Here is a 16,599-nt window from a genome sequence, read left to right as displayed (position 1 = left end):
CCTTTAGATATTTCTGCCAGGAAATATACACATTTCTACTGAAAACTTCAGAATTAAAAAATTTCTGAATAACCTTTACTTTTCTGTGTAAACAAAATGTACATTCCAATAAAAATCCATCCTTAGATTCAAAAGAAATAACAAGTTTGGGGAAAAACAAAGGAAAACCTTCCAGTTGTATTTCATCTAGCCTAAGGTATTTGATTATGAAGACGAGAGTGCAATAATAATCAAGAGACTTATTGTGAATTTATGATGGTAAGGATTCTGGAAAGAAATAGGATGACATAGATTTATAGCCAGAGAAAACTCATATGCTTCTATCCAGAGAAAAGTAATATGCAGATGTTTAATAGGCATGAATTTCCTTAATTAATAAAACTAGCTTTGCCCAACCACTGCTTTCTATTTCCAATTAAGAGTAAGAGAAGATCTATTTGAGGGGAAAAAAAGTCAATTAAAGATGTCATCATTTCCCAGTTACATTGTCTGGGAAAAAAAATCCAGCATGATGTTCATTGTTTGTCAGCAACAATGTGTTTTATCAATTTGTTTGTAATTACAAGAGGGAGCTTTGTGTTGCTTGTTTGTTTGTTTTATGTAATAGGAATATTATTTTCAATAAGATTTTCTTGTTTTGTAGTTTGTTTTACAGACATTTTATATATACACAACTAGAGTGGATTTTTTTATGCACCAAGCATTAAATATGGTTGTGTAACCACCAGCTCTGAAAACATTTCTGCAGACCAAATGTTTATCATGTCTAATCTCTGTTTGTTGCCAAGTAACTGTATGATATGTGCTAATATAACATCTGCCATACTGGGTTTGCATAGAGAGCTTTCTTTAAAGCTTGGCACATCAAATGGACAATATGTGTCAAATATTATTGTTCTCAAGCATGCTCTCTCTCCACTTATATTGACTGTGTAACTTTTTTAGTTTTAATATCCTATGATAGACCTTGATTTCCTACCTTCTTACAAGACAGAAAAGCAACGGAAACTAAAACTGTGCTGCTTAGGCTTCAGACAAGATTTATATAGAGATAATGCAAACCTGAAGTCCTCTGTGCCAGGATGTTTGCTGTTATAATGGGAGGGTCTGAGCACACAGTAGAGAAACAAGCAGAACATCTGTGTGATAAACTTTAGAGTTGTACAGTGCAATTAGTATGTCCCCCATCCCATCTGCTGCATGGACACTAACTACTAAGGATATCCAGGGAATTCTCCAGACTTTCTAAGCCTGTTTGAAAAAAGCAAATATTTGCTAAAAATTAAATAGCAAGTGGAGAACTGCTAGAGATATTTTGGTCAGATCCCCTGCTCAGAACAGGATCAGTCAGGGCAGGTTGCTGAGGGTCATGTCCAGTTGGGTTTTGAGTATCTCCAGTGATGGACACTGCAGCATCTCTGGGGAACGTGTTCCTGTGCATGACCACCTGTGTAGTGAACACTGTTTTTCTTGTGTTGAAGTGGAATTTCCTATGTTTTGTGCCGCTGCCTCCCATCTTCTTCCTTAGCACAGCTGAGAAGAGTCTGGCTCTGTTGTCTCGACTTCTGCCATTCCCACGTGTTTTTTTACATGTGGACAACATCCCTTTGAGTGCCCTCTTCTCTGAGATGAGCAGTCTCAGCTCTCTCAGTCTCTCCTTGTCCGAAATGTTCCAATCCCGTAGTCTTCACGGTGGCCCTTCATTGTCCTTATGTCTATACCTCTCTTGTATTGGAGGGTCCGGCCCTAAAACAGCACTCCAGATGTGTCTCATCACAGCTGAGCAAAGGGGAAGAATGACCTTCAATCTGCTGGCCATGCTCTCCTTGACGCAGCCCAGGGTGTTGTTGGTCTTTGCTGCAAGAGCACATTGCTGCCTTATGGTTAATTTGTTCTCTGTGAATCAAAGGTCCTTCCCTGCCAATCTGATTTTCAGCTATTTGGCTCCTGGACTGAAGTTTGGAATTGCTACTCCCCAGAGACAGGACTTGCCATTTCACCTTGTTGAACTTCATGAGGTTCCCATCAGACCATTTCTCCAACCTGTCAAGGGCTCCTGAGTGGCAGCTCACTCGTCTGGTTTGTCATCAACCTCTCTTCCCGTCATCAACCTCTGTTATTGGGGTCACTAAAGAAGATAAACAGTGTTGAACCAGCACTGATCCTTGGGATACACTCCTGCTGGTCCAGGCCTCCAGTTAGACTTCGTGTTGCTGGTTGCAGCCCTCTTTAGTCCAGCAGTTCACTCAGCTTTCAACCCATCTTGCTATCCATGTACTTAGTCCATACTTCACAAGTTTGTCAGTGAGACAAAAGCCTTGTAAAGTCAAGATAAACAGCATCAGCTTCTGTCTGCAGGCCCACTGAGCCAGTCAGCTAGTCACTGAAGGCTACCAGGTCAGCTAAGCACAATCTTCCCTTTGTAAATCCATGCTGACTACTCCCAATCATCATCTTGTTCTTAATGTGCTTGGAAATGGTTTTCAGGACTATTTGTTCCATCAGTTTCCCAGGGATCAAGGTAAGGCTAACCAGTCTATGTTCCCAAGTTCCTCCTTCTAGCCCTTCTTGAAGGTTAGGAGTCATATTTACTTTCTTGCAGTCCAAAATCTCTCAACTTTAAAACAAAACCCCTGCCTCAATGGAGCAGATCAAAAAAAGCCACCCAAGAGGACAAAAAAGACCAAGTTGTCTCAATGAGAAGTACAAAAAAAAAAACAAACAAAAGCCTTCTCACTGTTCATAAAAGTATAAATCATGGATTTTTTTCAATTTTTGGGTCACAAGAATGTCCAAATTTCTAGCAGAGCAAAGACATACTCAGAAGACCTAATCACTGAAATCACTTGGAAAACAAATGAAAGAGGTTTATAGCTCTAAGACAGAACTAGAACAGAGAGAATTAGAGCAGGTCACCTTTTAAATCAGATGACTTTAAAATAGAGGAACAGAATTAAAAGGTTGACTTCAAATCCTGAAAGTGAAAACTCTATGAAATATGTAAAACCTTTAATTGCAAGGCCTTTAAATGTCAGCTCATTGGAAGAGTTGAAGTGGTCAGGGTGCATTGGGTCCTATTCCCTTTACAAGGCTTCCTCAGAGTCTGAGAAATCTTGCTTTGAAATGTCAACATTATCAACAGAAAGATTTAATTATGAAAGGAAAAAAAACCAGAGAGTATCTAGAATTTGCACTCAAAGGCCGTGAGCTACTCTATTTCTAAGAACTATCTGCCCTAACTCTCAAAGAAGGAGAGAATAATAAAAGCAAGGCAGGAACAGTTTCATAGTGTTACCATTTCTAAAATCAGTGTTCTACTGATGCTACTTTTAATGAGGTACTTTAAATTGTGGCTGGAAAAGGTTCCAGACAGACAAGGACCTGGGAATGCTGGTCCATAGACAGCTGAACGTGAGCCAGCAGCGTGCCCAAGTGGCCAAGAAAGCCAATGACAACCTGGCTTGTATCAGAAATAGTGTGTCCAGCAGGACCAGGGCAGTGATTGTTCCTGTGTACTCAGCACTGGTGAGGCCACACCTTGAATCCTGTGTTCAGTTTTGGGCCTCTCACTACAAGAAAAACATTGAGATGCTGGAGTGCGTCCAGAGAAAAGGCGTTGGAACAGGCTTCCCAGGGAAGTGATGGAGTCACCATCCCTGGAGGTCCTTAAAAGACTTGCAGATGTGGCCCTTAGGGACATGGCTTAGTGGTGAACTGGGCAGTGCTGGGTTAACAGTTGGACTCAATGATCTTAAAGGTCTTGTCCAACCTCACTGATTCTAAAACACACTCCATTTACTTGGTTTTGAAATCTAAATCTGACACAGAATATACAAATAATAGGAAAAAAAAAAGGAAACTATTGCTAAATTTCAAGGGGAAATTATAATGATTGTGAAAAGATTGAGGACAAGAAATAACAGTGAATACTTAAATTCAATGTCAAGTGTGAAGGTGAGACTGAAAAAGAAATGTAGGTATCACTGAATAATTCGACTGCATAAATGAGTTTTTCTGGGGGTCATCTGGTAATAAGAATAGAGTAATTGTTAAGAAGATGTATATTTGGTCTAGTCACAGAGAATATAACCTCATGATACTTCCATCCCCATATTTTCTGTATTTTAATGCAGAAATAAAAGGAAAGATAACAGATTAAGGTAATGATATGAGAAGTGAATCTATGATGATATGCAGAGAAATTTTAATAGTGTGTTGTAGAATGCTTGCTTGTTGATAATGTGTGAGTCTGGCTTTTCATAACTGTTTGACTAAATCTCATGGTTTATGTAACTCTCTGTTTTGCTTCATGAATATGACATCTATTCAGGTAGCCCAGGTGTTAAGAGCACTGTTTCTATTTGTTTCACAAGCCTTATACAAGATTTAAAAACATACCACTTCACTGAAGACTCTTCTAAACAAAGGTGTAACCTAACATGTAGATATAGGAGCAAATTCCCTCATGGGTTATAACTGCATTCCTGCTGAATGACATGCTGGTGAGCTTCATCATTAAGCTGAAATACCAGGGGATCTACTGGTGGAAGTGCTCCTTGGTACATCATTTAATTATTTTGTTAACAAGAGCTTTTATCTTCATTAAATGCACTGATAATATATCACCTGCTTTTTTATAGCAACAACAGCAGCAACCGCCTCTTTTTTTTCCCCTTTTTTTTTTTTCAGATGATCTGACACCTCTTAGATACAAGTGCAGGGACATGTAGATGGACCAGGCTTTAGCATACAGATCATGCAGAAAGACCAGGGTTTATAATGACAGCCTTTTCACAGATCTACCTAGAAAATCTCATTTCCATTATCTTTCTCTAGGAATCAGTTTTGTACAGAAACAGTGTTGTAGTGCAGAGAAACTTTATGCAAGAGAGAAAAAAGAATTTGGATGTTTTAGATTCTTCAGTATTTTTATTAGTCTTTTTGTATTTTGGGTCTTTTTTTTTTTTGGTTTTTGGGGGCTTTTTGTGGAAGAGGGGGAATCCTGTCTCTATAAGTAAACATTTTTTAGGATCAAAGCCTTGCTTTATTCCTACCCTTCTTCTTTATAAGATCGATATATAAATTCTAGATCTACCACGCAGAAGGAGACTAATACTATCAAGACATTAGAATGATATTTCACTCAAAAGTTTAACTACATATACTCTTTGGTTCTTTTGTATTTCAAGACTCTATTCACATCTGCTATGGCAGCATTTTGATTATTTGTACTTTTTCCATGGAGATGATCACTGGGAAATGTCACTGTGTGTTCAAGAAAACTAACATCTTCTCTGAAGTCCTAGGGGTAGCACAAGTGTCACATCAGATTCAATTAGCGATGAGCAGATAATGAAAACCCCAACATCTGGCTGCATTTGCTCTTCTCCAGTATTCAATGTGTTGTTAATCACAGGGGACTCACAGGATTAAAATATCTTAAAAGGCTTCTTGGAAATATTCCTCCTGTCTTTTAGATTTCATTTTAGCAGTGCCTCTTTTCTATATGCATCACGGAAACTTTTGTATAATAACAGCCTCTTTATTAGTTACCAGTTTAGCTGCTTCTGCACTTCCTTACAGGAAGGACAAATATTCTATTGAATGTATTACATAGTTCTTTTTAGGAGAATTTTCTTATGTAAAAAAATTAAGGATTGTAACCACTCTGGGAAAAACATCAGAAGAAATTATTAGGTATGAAAAATAAAGACCATTTTCATTTGTATGCCCAAGGCAATAGGAGTGGAGGATTGTTTTTTTCTAATATGTGGTAAAAAAACAATGACACAGACATAAACTGAGAAAAGAGAGAGACTTTTTTGTCTCTCAGTGCAAGATTTATGGGAACATTTCAGAAGATAAAAGCTGATCTTCAGTCAGTCATAGTGATAACTAAGTCACATTAGACAGCTCATTTACTGTCATATGCCTATGGCTTCACAGACATGTCTTCAGTATCCTTGTACGTATCTGCCCTCTGTTTGAACTGCTTGATTCAGAGTTCACACAGTGAAGCAGAATACTCTTAGAGGACTGCTGTGCAATTCATGGCATACGTGATTTTAAATGATGCCCTTGTGAATGACAACTAATCTGAATATAACTGAGAATTGAGATTTAAGGTTGTTAGAAGGTTCAAACATGTATAAAGAATTCCCCTCTTATAAAAGATCTTGCCGCATATTTATTTTTTAAAAGGCAGTGATTTCTCTAGAGATATATCTGAATATATGTGGTTATATCTATGTAAGGAGGAATAAAGAAAAAAACCCAACACCCTTGCATTGCATTACTTTCTTTTGCTCTGAGGAACCTCAGAGTTCTCAGTATGAATATTCATCTGGACAGTGACTGTGTAGATTAATGTTTCAAGAGTGCAGCTTCAGGCCGCACATAATTAATTTTATTGCAGTCTACTGTAGATTACTACTACTGCATTATTTCTTTTACAGGCATTACTATTAAAAAGGAGAAACCAAACATAAAAGTATACATTGGTGTTTTCCAAGGCACTGTAATTATCAACTGAAATGCTATAGTTTTTCCTTCTATTCTCATAATTACTTATGATTCCTAAATATGACAATCAATTTCATCATTTCACAGCTGATGGTTTTCCAATGACTGTGTTTTATTTCAAGAGCTCTCTCATGAAATAGACACATAAACATAACAATCTAAAACCCAAATCCATTGTTTTACTCTAATTTCAAACCTCTCCACCGTTGTTGGTATAAGATTATCATGCTTGACAATGCTTGAATAAGTGCTGAGATGTGGGAGTTGGAGGGGTGAGCACCACTACATGCACTTCACAGCAAAGCAGTGGCCAACTCTGAGAGCACGTGAAGCAGGTAGCAGTGCCAGGCTCTGTCACAGAATCATAGAATGGTTTGGGTTAAAAGGAGCCTTAAGTATCATCTTTTTTCAACACCCCTGCCATAGGTAGGATCACCTTCCTCTAAAGCAGGTTGCTCAGGACCCCATCCAGCCTGGCCTTGAACATCACCAGGGATGGGGTATCCGCAACTTTTCTGGGCAACCTGTTCAGCTTTATAGCCAGTCAGACCTGATGTCCCTGTTCTGGCAGTTCCTTGTTTCCTCAATCATTTACCTATGACAAAATTTGCACCACAAAGAGAGGAGAAAAAGAGACATAAGCTCAGAAAATTAGCAGGAAGGTTTACTGGAATGTGGAACTCTCTTAAATTTCTACAGGCAAGCAAAGAGGTGGAGCATCTTTTTGAACTGTGGGGTGAATTCAAAGAAATAGCGTAGACTTCAAGAAAAGAAATCTATGTTTTTGATATCCCTTGATTTCAAAATGTAGGAATATTTTACCTTCACAAAGTAATGAATTCTTCCCCCTATTTAATCCTGTGCTATAGTTGTATCTTCCAGGGGCATGTCAGTATTTTTTTCTAGAAATGGTCGAAGTTCATAAACACAAGAGATTTCATGGCTGGGCTCCGTGAACGAAGATTTGGGGAGGGCTCTACCCACGTTTGTTGCAAGCGCGTTGGTGGCTGAAAAGGCCAATACGAGATAGGCATGTCTGGTTGCAAAAGGCACAGCAGAAAGACCCCTTAGATGGTAAATTCTGCAAGGCACGATTCTTTCTGCGATGTCTTTTCTCCTCAAGAGTGATCCTGCGTGTGTTCTCAAAAGCATCAGCAGTGTTATTGATGGTGTGTCTCCAGGCCTCCCGATTGGAGGCCAGAGTAGACCAGTTATGTTGATCAATCCAGAGTAGACCAGTTATGTTGATCAATCCAGAGTAGACCAGTTACAAGAGATTTAATCCCATTGTATTATCTCAAATATCAGAAAAATCAGAAGAATTTTCATCCTCGAAAAGTAATTTTACTTCAATAAAATTGTGGAATAAGATATGTTCTAAAATATATATAGCTCAGACTGGCCAAGTAAGGCAGCTATTCATGTGAATTTTTGCCCTTGAATGAAATATCCAGATAATAAACTGTCTTTCTGAGTTGCAGACAACCCCACACAGCCCTGTCTTCCTCTAAGAAATTAAAAATGTTTGTAATTATTTTCAAGGGAACTTATGAGACCATTTTGTAAAACAGATGTAAATACAGAATTCTCATTTTTCTATTATAAAGCTTGTGCGTTTGGGGCAGTTGCACTTTGATGTCCAGATTAGTGCCATTTTGATGTACAGTCTGAACTAAGATTTCTTCATTATGTGTGTCAAATTCTAACAGGTCTCTTCAAATAACAGTGTTTTTCATAGAGCAAATGTATGTATGTAGCATGTGACCACATGCATCTAAAGCTAAAGCAGCAATATAGGAAGAGGAGAATGGAAGTAGGTGGCTGATGTAAAAATATTATATTCTGGTTAGTTTCCAATCGGGTGACTGATAGTGTGGCTCCTGGTTTCACTACCATAAGACAAATTGTTCAATATATTTCAAATGTACATCCAATCTGATAGACATGGAATGTGAATTTAGGTACTTTTTCTCTGAGCAGGATCAATATGTCTGCAGCTGAGTGATGCCTCTGAAGTTAAATATTAATTTTTAATGAAGCTTCAGAATCAGTCACTTCACCTTTTTTTTTAAACTTCAGCTTGTTTCTAATAAAAAACAAGTTTGACAGATATTTATTTCAAATCACTTATCAGTGATGGTTCATAAGTCAAAAATAAGATGAGCTATAAACTTGATTTGTGATCAGCTTTTTTTTAAAAGGCACTGACCTGTCAACCCCTTTTTTTTTTTTTTTTGAGAGGAATATATCATTTTTGGTTAACTTTGTCTGGGATAACATTCTTGACTCTTAAGTGGGGCAAGAAAAATCTCAAAAAAACAAAAAAAGACAGTGAGAGAGGAGAGAGGGAGAAGTAAATCCATACATCAGTAGATAATAATATCCAGGAACTAAGATTCTTGCCAAGAGACTTGAGAATTCCCTCATTCAAGAATAGGAATCTGAGCACTCTGTTCCTCCTGTATGACAACCATGTTGATAAATACTACCTGGTGGGAAGAGGATTTTCTCTTTTTATTTTTAAACATATTCAAAAGAATTCTTGTTCTTTGCATGCAGTACAGAACAGGAAGTACTTTGAAGTCGTGGATATTTTTGTAGGACATGAAAATTATTGCCTTCCTGCATATATTTATTTAAAAAAAAAAGAATAAAAGGTATTCAACTTGTTTAAGAGACCAGATGAAGTTGTGAGTTTTGTAAATTTTGGGTGATTCTTGCTACTTAGTAAAAGTTTAGGAAGAAAGGCTTGAATTATGGTTTTGCTGTTCAGTTTAGTAGTTAACTGTGCCTCAATATATCTATCTGAAAATATTATTGCTTTGAAGACCCTCTTGAATAGTGAGTTTACCCAGTGAAGAAGTCATTCCATATGGTTTGAAGGACATGAAAGAGTTTATAGAAAACACATAAGTCTAGTCCAGAATTTCTGAACCTAAATGAGGATTGCAGTAACTCTGTGTGCCCATTAATGTTGCTATCTGTGGAGAGTGTGTACTTGAAAGGTAGAAGGCAGATAGAGAAATTCTCGCTTCTGCATCAGGTCACAGGGATCAATATGCCAGAACATATATATGTTTTCAGGCTAAGAAATAGATTAAATAACAGACACTAAAGGTGCTGATTGACTGAGGACAACTTTTAAGTCACCTTGGAAAAACCGATATTTTAAGCACATCAAGTTATTAAAATTATTTTCCTTGCCTGTATTACCCACATTCACAGTATTGTTCTACAGTCTCAAACTCTGGAATGCAGAATACCTAGGAATACTTTCACTTTTCCAGACAGGGGAAGGAATTAGCCCTGAGAATTGTGTTTACTTGTATTAAAGAGATACTCACAACAGTGTGAGGTTGATAGACATAAAAGGAATCCAACAATGGAATATGGATATTTCCCCCTGTTTAGAGATCTTAGAATTGTGCTGTCTTACAAGTATTAACTCTTACTGGCCAGAAATATTGGGAAGTTTCCCTTTAAAATAAGTGTATGACACAGTTTTGGTATATATTTGTTTTACTGTTGCTTAGAGGTTTTATGTATTCCTGGATGATGGGACAGAGTGCACGCTCAGCAAAACGGAAGGAATGGGAGACAAAGTAGAGAGCAGGGATGGTCTTCCAGGAGGCTTTGACAAGCTGGAGAAAGTAATGGAGTCCAGCAAAGGCAAATGCAATGTCTTGGTCTAGAAGTGGAATAACTCCTGGTTAATAACTGGTGCTGCAGTGCAGAACCAGGGGCTGACTAAGTAGGAAAAAGCTTTGCAGCAGTGGCCCTGTTAGCCCAGGTGGACAATAAACTGAGCATGAGTTGGCAAGGGTGAACTACACAGATCTTAAAATTTAGCTAGCACATCTGTGAGGGTGATCCTTCACAGCTATTTAGTATCTGTGAAGCCACACCTGGAATACTGTGACAAATTTTGAACTCTGCTGTACAAAAAGACATGGATTTACTCAACTGAGTCCAGTGCAGGGCTGGAAGGTGACTGGGGGATAGGACAGCTGAATTGGTGAAATCTGCATCCTTTGAGATGTTCAAAACATGACTGGAGGTCCTGACAACTTGCTCTATTGGACCTGCTTCCAACAGCTTCTTGATTATGATACATCAGATATGTGTCTAATTTATTATTTTCAGTAACATTTTCTTTGTTAAATTATTTTTTGAATCTCACAAGTTATGGGAAAATTAAACTGGGTAAAAATTTTATAACTTCATACTTCAGTTGAAGAATGATGTATCTGCATATATTAACAACATGGGTTGTGATTCTCTCCAAAGTCTGCAGTGAGAATGATTTCCCATAGAGAATAGAAGTTGTTGGAAGAAAAAACTGAAAGGATGTCTATGGATCAAATACAGTTCTTTTCCCACTCCTGAATTTTGATTCAGTGCTAGATCTGATGGGTCAACATCCCAGACATTTTCTGTAAAGCAGAAACATGAGTTCATAGTGCTTTCACCCTGTAATTATTGAAAAGTTGAAATTAATGCTGTATATTTTAAAGAAAGTTGATAATTTAATAAAAGAGCAGAAGAAACGTAGTGAAGAGAATGCAACTGCTGTTCCACTGACAGGAGATGAGTGTGTTTAGTAGATTAAGCCCATACACATATGGATATGTATGTGTGTGTCAGTAAGAAAACGAGCATTGATTTTGACGAGTTGAAGGGAACAAATATTATAGAGTTATATCAAAATGTCAAATGTATTTTAAATCTGTGACAGCCCATAATCTGTGTTAAAAACTGAAGTAGGAATTAATGTTGAAAAGCAAAATATCAAAACGTTGCAAGTGACTACAAAAGCTGGAACTTTCCCGTGAATATTTATTATCAGTATTAAAAAAAAAATTATCGTTCTCTTTTTTTCATATGACACGCACTCATCTGTCAGAGATAGTAAGGAGGATACTTCCTAATAGAAACAAAATTAGTAATAATCAATGTCACTTCTATGAATTAAGTATACAGATGATAAATCTAACAGAATAGCTGCACTATTCGGATGCATGGTTTGAACACACTTCAAGAACCTCTGGAAGGTTTTTGACCACTACAAAACACTTTCTATTCCACAATTTGCCTAAGTCTACCAATATTTCAGGGTAGATCAAAAGGGAGGAGAGAAGCCATCTTATTAGGATTCTTGACATTATTTTATTGTATCCATCCCTTGGATTTTGAAAACTGAGCCTTTTTCTAGTACTCCACTTTACAAAGTTTCAGTTTTGGTAATACCTTTTAAATAAAGTTTTCATAAACTATTCAAAATTGGTTTACAGTAGCATAGTTTATTTTATTTCTCTGTTAATGACTATATTTTATAGAGACAAAATTAAATATCACAACAAACTGTGAAGTGCTGGATAACATTTATGAAAATATAAAATTGTAATGTCAGTGCATGTTGGAGTTTTTTTGTGAGGGTTTAAAGAGATTACTTTTTTTAACACAAGTGCCTTTAATGCTGTAGCATGTGAAATATTCTAAATTTAGGTGCTATATTTACTGTCTAAGCAAAAATATTTACAGCTACTGAAGGTACGAATATTACTGAAATAAAAGAAAAACCAAAGCCTTCCTGAACCAATATAGGTGTGCTACTCAATAATAATCAGAACACTATATATGTGAATTTCTTTCTTTTCTAGCGCCACTAACAGATAAACCACCAAAGCTTTTACATCCCTTGGAGAGTAAGCTAACAATTCAGGAGACCCAATTAGGTAAGTAGCAAACGTAATCTCTGTTCAAATTGTATGAAGGTATTTGATGTGTTATTGTATGATGGTAATCTGATGGCATGTTGGCATTAATAATTTCATTGAAAAGACATTAAACATACTTTGTTTCCATGCAGAGATGCATCATAGAGCATCTAGAAGATTGTTGTTCCCCAAAAACATCTTAGTAATTAATATTGAACACTAATTTCTTGAATATTATTGATACTGGGTTTTAGGTTTTCTGAAAGTCAATAGTTATAAGTGAATCTGAACTTTTCTTTGTAGCTTCCCCTTTTCTGTATATGTATATATATGCATATGCATATATATTTACTGTGGGGTTCAGTGGGATTTTGTGATTTGCAAGACTTCTTTGCTTTCGTGGATGCCTACAGAATTGCAAAGATATTCTGTAATTATAAAGGTTGTCTTGGTCAAATCATCCAGCAAAGTTATTTTACCATAATAGCATCTGATTATTCTAAATGTAAGAATATTTATGCATAGATCAATCAAGAGAAATTGATGCATGAAAAAAACAATTTTGTTTCACTTTTCTAGAATAGTGGATGGTGGGTATGTTTGGTCACTTTAGTGTCCCACTGCTGTAGAGGTAATTAGGACTCTAAGTGCATAAGTTACTACAGTTTGCGGGATATAACAGTCTGTCTCTTTCTTGGATTGACACAGACAGTAACTTGTAAGAAACCAAGAGTCCTCAGTAGGTCACTTTGGAATTATGCTTTGGTGTCAGAATAGTAACCTATTGATAGATGTTCTAGAATGTTAGTTACAGAAGAAAATGGGTACAAATATGGTGGTTGTCTAAATCTCATAGGAAAAAAAATACAGAAAATAAAACTCAGTACATTCTGCAGCACACCATCAGAAAAAGCAGAAGGCTTAAAAATTAATTCTGACAGTTGTTGGCAGAGCATTTTATGGTGATTGCCACATTGTGGTTAATAGTGGCCAGAGAATAACTCATCTTTTCTTTGAAATTAGTAAACTATTACTTTAAATCATTCATACTATTCAGGTAATATTCTGAAGTGCTGATATACAGTTTTTTCAAAAACAATCATATAGAAAAGGAGAAATGTAACGTTTCCTTCTAGAGCTACTTTCTGTTCTTCTGAAGATATTGGTTCTGATATGATGACTCAGAAATCTTTTCCTGTATGACAGTCCTATATGATTTTATGTTATTGTTTGTATACAAGACTAGAGAAGAGAAAGCAAAATGATCTACGCATTTGTTTCTAAACTAGTGTTGCTTACTGAAATATTTTTGTTGAAAATAAAAACCCCAAAAGGCAGAACTTTTCTGGGCTTTGATGTTGTCTTGCTAAACGTACTGCATGGTGAGACTATTTCAAGAAAAGTGTAATTAGTAATGGCTAGCCAGAGGCTTTTTGTCTATGACGTTTAGAATTAATCTCAGTTTTGATTTCTCATAGTTCTAAAAAAACAGATTAAACAATTTGAAAAGAGCTAGGTTTGAAAAAAGATCCTATTCAGAAAACTAAATAGCTGTTGATGAATATGAAAGAGTTAACTTGAAAATGTCACTTTCAGACACAGATGGGAAAATCTGACCATAAATGAATGTGAATCTACAGTACTTAACCTTATGTCAAGAAGTTACAAGAATATATTAATTTGTTGTTTAAAAGCCTGTGAAATAGCCTGTGAGAACTGGAGCAAGTACAAAAAATTGATAGTTCCCTCACACAGAAATTGTGTTGTTCCACTCTTTAAATTTAATGCCTTAGTCCTGCTGGATAACCTTTGAAAGGTCTATGTTTCCCTTAAGAAAGCCAGTTCTGGGGGCCAGTTCATACCTTGCAAAAAAATGCAGAATATTTTATCATCAGAATAATGCTGAAATTCACTTAGATGAAACTTGGGTGCCTACCTGAGTCTTGGGGTGACCACATGTTGCAGACTGGTCTAGACACTGCCACAAAATATGTTAGTCCTCTAGAATGTGTTTGGGATGATGTGTTTGTCCCTTATCTGGAAAACAAACGTTTTAGTGGAAGCTGGAGAAGTGGAAAAGGTGGCAATCCCATTCCAAAAGAAAAGAGAGAGTAAGGAACTGGGAGCTTGAGGTAGTCTGGGATTTCATTAGCAGGTCACCAGCCGGTGCAGTGGGGAGCTGGGACAATCCCCACTCTTCACTCACATTTCTGTCCTTCTCACTTTGCAGTCCTCTGTCCTGAGTCAGAAATGAAGCAGGTTGCACATGTCAGGGTATGCTCTGGGAGGTGCACCCCTAATTTATAGGGATATGTGTGAAGCTGCAGGTGCACATAGTGTACTAAAAAGTCAGTACTGATGGCTTACCTCCGAATCTTCTCCTGTGGAGTGGTGCTGGGCACACTGTTGAGGAAGGCATCAGTAAGTCCCGAGGGTTTTCTGCTGAACAAGCTACTAGAGTTCAGTACTTAGACAGGGCACCTCCATTTAGTGTCTAAATCAATGTGGGAAGGCTCCCATGAAAGATATGAAAAGACATATCTTTTTCATTTGGCTCCAGCACTGCTGAGTGATAGAGATATTTTACATTTATCATTGGGATATATTGGCTTCTTCTGTATACCAGCAATTGAAATTAATATCATGGGACCACAGACCTGTTGTGTTATTTTGCATGGTTTCCATAAAACAGCATCACACTGAAAGGTGACTGCACACTAGGGAAGGAGTTTCTCTAAGGGGTGACTGAGAGAGTGTTATGGCATCAGCTTGCTGCAGTTTGAGTTGATAAGACAAAAGGAAAGAAAAGAGAGCTGGAGAATCTGCACACCTCAATCCAGTGAACGTCCCATCCCTCTCAAGTTGTCCACAGTTAGTTGTGGAAGAGATACCATGCTACTCAACTGATATCTGAGAGTGTTAAGCATGGCTGTACTGAAATGAGCAACTTTAGAGAGTCACAAGTATCTTGAGATCTCATCAGAAATATCTGTTTATTACACTGAATAGTAACTAGAAATGCATAAGATAGAAGCACAGGATAAAAATTGAAGAAGTTAATTTCTCAAAGGTTTTTCATATAAAATCCCTATGGGACAGGCAAAGAATTAAGCAGAGAAACATAGATGAGGAAAGAGGGATTAGTTTCCAATTTATCCTGTTCTGCACTTAATGTTTTTTGTTATTTCACTTCCAATTTTGTAATCAATTGCTTAATCCCGTTGCAGGGGTAAAAACACTCCTTTTTAAGCTTTTCTGCTGTTAAAGGGTTTTTAGGCAGTGGTGGTGACCTCAGTATAAATTTCTTCTCTGGAAACAACCACTCCAGATAAAATATTATGGTAAATACAGTCTTCAAAAGATTGCATCCTGCAAAGCTTGGAGCTGTAAGAAGATGAAGAGTGTTTCCCACTCAGCTGTGAGCCACTCTGTAGTCTGGTAGCAGCATATGCCAGGGAGGGGAGAAAAGCTGGCAATCAATGGGAGGCCAGGGGAGGCAAGGCAGGGTAATGAAGAACATAATGACCTAAGGAACTGCATACCACAATATTCTTCCTCTTACCTTCTACAGGCTAGCAAAATCAGATAAACAAATCCCTGCTAACATAAACCCTTCTCGTAATAATAATAAAAGCACAAACTTTTTCATTCAGATTTGTTTAGAAAGGAATTTATTAACATTCTTTCTTACATACAAAAAATCCTAAAACTTCAGGCAACTCTATTTTTAATTCTAGATTCATGTCGATCTTATATATTTATGATATAAATATACAATATCCATGATATGTAAATTTATATAAAAATATGTTATGGTTGTGGGGTTTTTTTTGTAATTTCTGAGTTTTTTTAAATTCATCCATCTTTCAGATGAATCTGATTTTTCTTCCAGAACTGTCCCATATCTGTCCCTCTCAAGGTAACAAAGAATATTTGAGACAATTTGATTTTACTATCCAGTTGGTTCATCTCATGTTACTAAAGAAGACAGATATGATTCCACAACCAACAGTAATGGATCTGAATTAAAAAATTACAAAACATGAAAAAATTACTTTAAACACCTCACAAGGTAGTTAGACATTGTTCTCCCCAATTTTTTTCATTGTGTTTCCTGGTTCTGCACAAGGCTGTAATTTGACATGCCAAAATTCACCTAGAATAATAAAGCTATTGTTGAATTATTTTTAGCTAGCCTTGAAGTTAGAGAAGGGAGGAAAAAAAAAGGAATAAAAGATTTCCAACGTTTTATGAATGGACCTAAAAGCAAAGTTTGTACAGGAACCTAAACATTTTCTGTGTTGTCTGAATAAAGTGAATTTTCCTGAATATCATCCAACACAAAAATATTACTCTTGTG

General features: G+C 36.8%; 1 protein-coding gene across 2 annotated transcripts in view; it reads left to right on the top strand.

The window, feature by feature from the left end:
• IL1RAPL1 (interleukin 1 receptor accessory protein like 1) overlaps positions 1–16,599 on the top strand; it is a 689,617-nt gene that overhangs the window by 515,389 nt on the left and 157,629 nt on the right. For both annotated transcript variants that reach the window (XM_018084251.2, XM_018084252.2), the window contains one exon: positions 12,183–12,257. In XM_018084251.2, coding sequence (XP_017939740.1) covers positions 12,183–12,257 — 75 coding nt within the window. The remainder of the gene's footprint in view (positions 1–12,182; positions 12,258–16,599) is intronic.

This window comes from Manacus vitellinus, unplaced genomic scaffold, assembly GCF_001715985.3.
Source record: "Manacus vitellinus isolate BGI_N305 unplaced genomic scaffold, ASM171598v3 scaffold_7_pilon, whole genome shotgun sequence".
NCBI classification, from domain to species: Eukaryota; Metazoa; Chordata; class Aves; order Passeriformes; family Pipridae; genus Manacus; species Manacus vitellinus.
The sequence above is the reverse complement of the archived record's forward strand: the minus strand, read 5'-3'. Positions and strand labels throughout refer to the sequence as shown.